This window comes from Amblyomma americanum, chromosome 3, assembly GCF_052857255.1.
Source record: "Amblyomma americanum isolate KBUSLIRL-KWMA chromosome 3, ASM5285725v1, whole genome shotgun sequence".
In the NCBI taxonomy this organism is placed as follows: domain Eukaryota; kingdom Metazoa; phylum Arthropoda; class Arachnida; order Ixodida; family Ixodidae; genus Amblyomma; species Amblyomma americanum.
Window position 1 is genome coordinate 203,289,472 of NC_135499.1, and position 8,457 is coordinate 203,297,928.

Below are 8,457 nucleotides of genomic sequence, written 5' to 3' on the forward strand. Positions count from 1 at the left end.
AAAACATTTTGCTTTTACACGCACATTCAAAAGAAAAAACAACAAAAAGCCAAAAACGTACAAACTGAACAAAGATTTTTTTATTAGCTATGTGGCGCCATCTATAGACTGCTGCTGAACGTAGTCTCAGTGGGCGGCATTTTTGACATGGTTCCCTTCGCACAATACGCGGAAGAACGCGGCGCAAATCCTCAGCGGCTGCAAAAGCAACGACACCTGAAATTAAAACTGCCCACACTTGAGACTGTGCGTGAATGGGCTCTTCAGCTGCGCCGGTCTCGAAACCTGGTTCCGGTAGTCATCGTTGGGATCCTTGTGATCTCCAAGCTGCTCATCATGTTTGTTGGCCGCGTTTGCCTGGAAGAATAAGTTGATCATCAGCAGCTTAAGAGACGAAAAAAAGGGCAGAAAATGAAGCAATGCGTGATCCATGCAGGCAGCAGTCGCCTGTTACAGAACATCCTGGCAACCACTCGTGTGGCGGTGTAAAAAGCACTTTGCGATCAGGCTTGCGTAAGAAGCTCCCTGGGAATGTACATTTCTAACCAGAGAATAATTACCGTGTTCATCGGCATAAGCGCCGGTGTCCCTCTAGGAAAGACAGTTGCGCAAGTTTCTCAAATATTCGTACTTTAAGCAAAATTTGACCTGGACTACACATAAGCGTGATGTAGGCGCAAGGCATTTAGCTGGGACTTCCAAGTAGACATCTAGGAGCCTCTACGAAGGTCGAATAGCAATTTACAGGGAAATTCGGCGCAAAGCAAAGAGGCAGGCTACCTGTCACGGTGAGCGATTATGACATGTGTGGCTACAACATTCAACCATGAGGCAACGGTACGAAGACAAAAAGAGCGCGGCGCTTCAAACAGGTTCAGGGAAATCAAGGAGCTCACGGGGTTGGCGGCGCCACCGGCCGGGGACAGCACATGGTCTGCGTTCTGACCGGCGGCTGCGGCAACATCCTTGTTGCGGCAGAACCAGCGGCGGAAGAAGTTGCGAATCGCTGTCAGGCGGTCCATACCCCAGTTTTTGCCTTGCGGGGTAGACTCACTTCCTTCGTAGCACAAAACCTGCGGCGCGTGCAAAAGATTCATGGGCGTAGCGGTTCGTTCAGCCAGTCAGAGTGATGTTATGGTTTTAAACTATCTCCGAGCTATAATTATGGATAACTTCTAGGCGCAATGTCAAACGAAACAACGGTAAAAACAAGACGATAGCACTGAGTGTCTGCATCACGTGGCTTGTGCGCGTTTCTCGCTGACAAGCTACCACGCAAACCTGTCCCCTTGATCACCATCCTGCGAACCCTTCATGCATACTGGGTATCGTGTGTCCACAGCTAAGGCTAGGACACTATTGGCCACAGCAGTTGTGGGGACTCATTGCTGATCTCACAGAAGACCCAATGATCCTTCTTAACACCCATCATTCTCCTTAAACCCCCAAAACAATTCAACGCGCCTGTCACGCCTTAACAGTTTGACGCTTCCAATATTTTTCTCAGGCAGCCCGTACATACTCCTCCCTTTCACTCTACGCTTGTAACTGCACGGCTGACTTCGTCGTACCCCACTCCACAATTTTCTTAACGCTCCATCAAAATGGGAATCCCGGAGGTTAGAGCTCCACAATCGCCCAACGAATTAGAGCGTTAGCGGTCAGATAGTTACTCAACTAAGAAGGGTTGCGGATCTAATCGGCTCTCGACTGGCGTTTTCAAGGTGCACTTGGGCGCAAAAGGCCGCCTTTGTTTACGTGGCTAGGCTTATTGTCATGCTCATCGCGGCTCCGAGCAATAGTCTGCGAACCGAGCAATAGTCTGCGAAGCGGGAGGTCCCTCTCAGCGCACCTAACCGCGGGGTCAGATGGAAGTCGATAAGGCTTACCACTCTGTTCCAGGCCGTCACATAGGAGGCGTACATAGACGACTCGCTGAAGTTGCGGCTAAACTCGGTCAGCCGGTTCCTGTCGTCCAGGTTCATAGGCGGGCTCGGCGGTGGCTACCATGGGTACGAGGCGGCCCGACGCGAGCCACGCATGCTGAGTCGAACCTCCGACGCTGCTGCTGACTAGGCACTGGAGTGCGCGTGCTTCAAGAGCACCACACGCGCACGGAAACGAAAACGACGATCGCTGCTGTAAATTATGTTCCCGATGGTCATCGATCACCATTATACTGAAAAGCACTGCTTTTGGCCCCATTGAGACCTCTATTGAACAGAAAAAAAAATTTCATTCATTCATTCGTTGGCTCCCTCGCGCCAGAGTCCCGTACACATAGTTTTTGTTTTATGCGAATACTTGCCGTAAGGCATATAATTCGGGCTGGCTGCAAGCTGTACTATATAGAAAGCCGTACGTATAGGCAATTTTTTTTTATGCAGTATCCTGAGCAGGCTGCTCTTATTCTTGCCCGTCAGCTACTTGGAGAAGTCCTCCTCCCGTGTGGCCGAGTCGCACTTCCTGTAATATTCGTGTCCTTGAAGCCCTTCCCTGCACAAGTGGCGAAATTCACCTCTGCGGCCGGCGTGGAACACTTCTGGCATGTGCTAGTTCACTGCAGTGCGCTGTCATTTCTCTTGCACGCCTACCTCACATTTGTTTCTTTTTCTTCTGTTTTCCACTTGATTTAGGTCAAGGCACCGAAAGAGTTTTTTAACCACCTCTCTTGCAACTCTCGATATCGGCTCTTCCTTCAATAAAGATAAGTCCAAGTCCGCGTTGCTCATACATTAATTTGCCCGTATTCAGGCAACCACAGCACGCGACAACACGTACCGTTGTGGCATCGCGTCGCGGCCACACGAGTATAGGGTAATCCGGTTGTCGAGAAAAATCGATGATGATAGCCGACCTACCGACCCAAGGTATGGTGAAGGAGGCAAACTTTGCCAGCACCCTCCACTTCACCTCTTCTGGAAAGCGTATGGGAACTGCTTTGCGCAGTGCCCTTTGAGCCATGAGCAGCTCTCAGTTTGAGCGTTTCGTTTCGACCTTCGCAATGCTATGGCAGCTGGCGGGTTACAGGCTTGCAAAGGAGCCTTCTGCCACACCCAGACGTGAGAATGAATAGGGCATATTCATTGCCTTGCACGGGCCGATCCGCACTTGCTGACGCCGTGCCAAGCTTGAGGACCGACCTGGCCGAGGCTGGGCTGTGCTCAGTAGGATGCCTCGATGCGCGCCCGCTCTCCCAGTCCCAATAACAGCCTACATATGTTCTTCTACAGGGAACACTCGAATGATAGCTGTGAAAAAAAATGTGAGAATTATTCGGGAAGTTATAATTGCAGTTATAATTTAGAAGTGATCAAGCAAAAAATAAGAGAGGTTAATTGCTTTGCCTGATGCCAACATTTTTACCAATGAAATCGAAATATCACACACTACCACTACAACGACGGGTGTTGGTCGGTACGAACAGTGAGGCATCGTATCGTATTGTGACCAGGGGGTCGGCCGATTGACGCACTGTCGGCTGCGGGCCACCGACACAGGCACCGCCGAGCATCGGTGTAGTGTGGCAAAGCTAAACACAACGCAGAAACCGCGTTGGCATACGCGGTATGCCGACTGAGATCGGACCAAGCGAGCCGGCCGTTTGGTCGCAGAACTCGGTGTCGTCCAGCTCTCACTTGGCTTTTCTCAGCATATCGCAGTACCGACCAAGCTTGCCGGCATTTTGAAAGGCGCTGGTATGCACAGCATGTGTACGAGAGCAGACGACGCAGCAGTCAGCGGTCACAACTTTTGAAGCCCACGTGACCAAGGTTGCTGCTCTTCCCTGGTTGTGACGTCATAGCATACCCCCGGCGCGCAGAAAGCAATCCTGCTCAGTATCAGTAATGCAACAATAAATTATTTACCGCACATATATGAATGAATCGCGGTGCGTTCATCACGCGCCATGGGGCAATGCGTAACATTTGAAACACGCCAACCACAATTTTGGTGTCTCCACTCCTTTAAAGCCTGTTCCATAAAAGGCGCTGGCCTCTAGTGATTCGAGGACAGGTTGAAAGGAAAATAAAGAGGGAGTGAGAGAAAGCGGCGGTGGCCTGTTTTACATGGTTTACACAAAAGGGAGAAGTCATTTTTAAAGCTGTTTGCTCCATTAATTACACATACCTAAAACGTGCCATCCCCAAGCTCTGCCAGTCTCCTCGTTGTTGCGTAGTGTTAGAAATGAGTGGCCAGCTCTGGATTGACTCTTACGTGGAGCGAGCGCATGAGTTTCTCTTTTGCTTCCAGCCACTGTGTAGTGCTGCCGACTTTTTTTCATCTCTCTCAGTCTCAGGTTTCAGAAAACAAATTAATGATTTTTACTAAAAATCACAGTGAAATTTTTGAAACTATAAAGAAGCATTCCGACAACCATGTATTGAGAGTAGTAATAAAAAATGGTTGCCTGCTTCGAATTCATGCAGTTTCTTGGGGGTCTAAGATCTCTTGTCAATACTGGTGCGGGGTCCCTGCACCGATCCTTGCAACAAAACAACTCTCGGACATGCTCGCAAGAAAACATGCACGATGAATCTCGGTGATGCCATGGTCGTGGTATGTGCCCCCCCCCCTTTTCTCCCACTTTCTGCTGTAGACTTTCATGCCAGGGCGGGGGTTACGGATGCGACTTTGCTGCTGTCCACAATAAGCCTCTCATCATGATTGGTGGAAAAGTATTCGTCATTTAGAGTATCCGGACAAACTGTATACTGGAATAAGATACATACATACCCAAACGTGACGACTGTTCATGCACTTCTCAGAAGGTAAGCTAAGAATTATTACCTGCTATTCCGTAACTAAATCCGATTCACGACATCAATGTTCTCTGGTACTACTCTGTCTCGTTAAAATATCAACGAGCTCGATTTCATGCAGAAACAGCAAGCGGCAGGATTACCTGATACCTGATTTAATATCTGCTGCTGGTCCTTGGACCCAAGATATTAAACTTATTTTTTTTATATGGCGGAGTGCTAGACGCACTCTGGCACGGGTCGGCCCGGTATTGCACTGCCTCCGGGATCGGCCCGGGGCCTACGGGCCTATTAGCACACGGCGCCTTTTCTTTCTATCTTTCCTCTCCTCTCCTTTAACTCTCCTACTTTCAGCACGGGGCAGCGAGCCACGGCTTGAGCCAGTAGGCAGGCCCGTGCATTTTCCTTTCTTTCTTCCTGTCAGCAACAACAGCAACAGAAACAGCAAATTTCTCTTACAAAAGGTCGCCGCGGGAAGTAAGGAAGGTAAGAGTGTACCCTTTGAAACCGGGTGGTGGCAGTTTTCACCATGCTCGGATTTTTTTTCTTAATATTTTGTTAAGCAATCCGTCCAACTTCATGGCACTAACTATGAATCTGACATTTTCTTTAGATGTAATACTTAATATTATATTATAAACTCCGTGCTGTTAAAGCGATTGGGTTAGAGGGCCAGTCAAGCTGCCAAAGGGAAGCTTTTTTCCAGCAGCCCTTTCATGTGCCTGTACATACATGAGAGAAAAAGATTTGATTTGATAATCTTGAATTTGCAACTAATTTGTCATCAGGCCCCGGGAGGTGAGCTAGATGGGTCACGGTGGGGTTTGGGGGAAAGGATAGGTGGAGAACTGCCAAGTCTAATGGCCTTTTTTCTTTTTGGTGCAAGTAGTATTTTTGCGTGTAGTAATTTCTTGTGTGTGTAATATTTGTGGACAGTGTTTGTAGTCGCTTATAGTCGCCAGGCTAGGCAGTCAAAACGCACACAATCAATTTCGGGATAACATCCGTGGCGTTATATTCAAGCCGAAACCAAGTTTCAGTTTCTGCTGTTTTGAAATGCTTCTACTCGATATTTTGAGATTATTAACTCAAATGTTCAGAAAACCCCAGGAGTTGCCCTATAAACCAAACCAAGCCCTCATTCACCAGCCAAACTTTAAACACTGCCACACACTGTGCTCAAACTGTTAACACTGCCTTATGCCAGAGAACGGCAGATGTTGACATGTTGAGCATATGTTTACAGAACATCATCCACGAGCTTATATACCCTTAATCTAAGACCATCCAGTTGGAGCCAGTGGCGCTTGATGGTTACGCAAAATTATTTCATCCAGTTATAAACCTGTGATGACAAAAATGATACATATAAAAGAGTTTAGTAGAAAGATGACTGACGCCAACCACGTTAATTTTTGAAAAACACGACGTTTTGGGACCGGCTCGGTCCCTTCTTCAAGGTTTGACTACGGGCGAGGCGCGGCTTGGCTTTTTAAGCCCTCGTGTTGTATACCTCCGGGTCAATGGCCGCAAACATGTTTTTCAATAATTAACGTGGTTGGCGTCAGTCATCTTTCTACTAAATTAATTTTCCCAACCAGACAGACTTCTGTCAAATGTTTTCTTTCGAATATAAAAGAGTGGACCATGTTCCCAATATATTTTATTAGAAAATCCATATTATTAATCTCTTCCATCGTTGTCGCATACATTATGCACATGAATTAAAACGTGATACATGCAGCTACACACTCACGTGGCTATGCACATGCTATGGTAATATTTATGTATATTTGAAAAGCGCAGCCAGCTGTCGCACCATCGAAATAACAGCGTTTGGACCAGCAGCTGTGCGCAACTCTTTCGCACAAGTATGCCTTAAAATCTGACCGACGTGGTCCAGTACTGCAGCGGCACTTGATGGTTACGCAAAATTATTTCATCATGCTATAAACCTGCGATGACAAAAACGATATATAAAAAAGGGCGGACTATGTTTTCAATATATTTTACCAGAAAAACCATATCGGTGCACTCTGCCATCTTCTTCACATACATTACGCACATGAATTAAAACGTGATATATGCAGGTGCACGCCCAAGTGGCATGCGTGTTATAGTAATGTTTACGTACGTTTTAAAAGCACACCCGGCTGTGGCACTATCGAAATAACAGCGTATTGACAAGTGGCTTTGCCCAACTGTTTCACACAAGTATGTCTTAAAATATGAACAATGTGGTATGGTGGCCAATGACAGTCCAGTCTTGGGCTTTGTTTACTTGCCAGTGCGCCAGCGGCCAACCACTACCAAACAGTTTACCGATGGTCGGTTGTCTGGCGCCTTTTTTCAATGACTGGCAGACATGGTAGTGGCCAGCCGTGACCCAACATGGGCCCACATTTAGCAAGCCAAGCAGGTCGGCTGCAGACTTGATCGACACCTTTCCTTATTGGCAAATTTCTCTTGGAGCCGCTAAGGAGCCCCATGACGCCCACCATATCTCTGTAGGATGGGTACGTTTATATGATTACCTGGTTAATGACATAAAGGCGACTTTCACTATAAACAGCTTTATAAGCTAGAAAACAAAAAAATTAACTGCGTGTATCATAACAATGAACAGTTTCCGCAAGTAATTAAATTGCGGTGATGTCAAAGTTATTTCTGTGAGCAAATCCCCAAAGTATGGTACACTTCCAGCCACTGTACCTCAAGGTTAGGATGCAATGCCATTCACTCCAAATGGAGATCATGAAGTCCTTTACTGTTTTGGCGGCACAATCAAGTTTGAATCGAGTGGTGGGAAATGAATGTTCTATTTTTAAATACAATTTTCTCACAGCGAAGTATTACAGCACGGGATAGGACACAGTGAGAGACAAGTACAGAGCATTCATCCATGTCTTTGTGTCGTCTCCTCGCGCTGTAGCTCTTTGCTGTAACACTAACTATAATCAAAACTTGTCCGCAGTGGACGCCACACAGAATTCCTTCGTGACAAGAAGTAGTCCGCCATTAAAGTTCTTTTTTTTAAACAAAAATCTAACCACCAGAAGAAAATATAAGCTCAAGAATGTTTACGCTTCTGGCTTGTTTGATATAGTAAAACATCAAACAGCCAAATTTACTGTTGCGATTGGACAGCGAAGTAACAGGACGCTGCGGACAAGGGCCCATTGTTATCAACTGTTTATAAAGTTGTTTCCCCATGTACCACCAAACGACTGATTTCTTCTATAGGACAAAAACTGAAGAATTAAAGGGACACCAAAGGGAAATATCAACGGAAACAAAAAGCTGCGCCAGTCTGCCTGTTATCCTTTGTGAACATTGTTCAACAGAATTTTACTGGGCAAAGAGGTCACTGCGTCGATGAGAAAGACGCAACAAGTTCCTGATTTGCTCCCCATGAAGCACGTGCAGTGTCGTCATTTTTATAATGCGGATCCCTCTCCAGCGATTCAGAAAAACAAACAAAAAACCACTTTTACCGCATGGTGATTGCACTGTTCTCCATGAATCTGTTCACTACAAAAAAAGAGAAAAAACAGGTTTACTTGTTAACAACCTCACTGCTCAGAAAGTGCACAAACGGCCCTGATATCTTATCTTTGACTTAAGCTGCTGAAATCTCTGCATATGGCTCTGGCACAGGGCTTGGGACCCTAGTACAGCAGTGGGCTCATGTAGT

The 8,457-nt window shown here is 46.6% G+C and overlaps 1 protein-coding gene across 1 annotated transcript; it reads right to left on the reverse strand.

Moving 5' to 3' along the window:
- Positions 1 to 58: 58 nt before the first annotated feature.
- LOC144123588 (uncharacterized) lies at positions 59 to 2,091 on the reverse strand. Its single transcript, XM_077656396.1, has 3 exons — positions 1,890 to 2,091; positions 897 to 1,073; positions 59 to 357 (listed from the first exon to the last, which is right to left on the reverse strand). Exons 1-3 carry the CDS (start codon positions 1,983 to 1,985, stop codon positions 223 to 225), a joined length of 408 nt encoding a protein of 135 aa, XP_077512522.1. The 5' UTR covers positions 1,986 to 2,091; the 3' UTR covers positions 59 to 222.
- Positions 2,092 to 8,457: the final 6,366 nt, after the last annotated feature.

Coding starts and splice junctions, on each gene's coding strand:
- LOC144123588 (XM_077656396.1), bottom strand. CDS start 1,985: ATGAACCTGGACGACAGGAACCGGCTGACCGAGTTTAGCCGCAACTTC. Junction 1,074..1,889: donor TGACGGCCTGGAACAGAGTG/GTAAGCCTTATC, acceptor CACGCGCCGCAG/GTTTTGTGCTACGAAGGAAG. Junction 358..896: donor CCGGTGGCGCCGCCAACCCC/GTGAGCTCCTTG, acceptor TTATTCTTCCAG/GCAAACGCGGCCAACAAACA.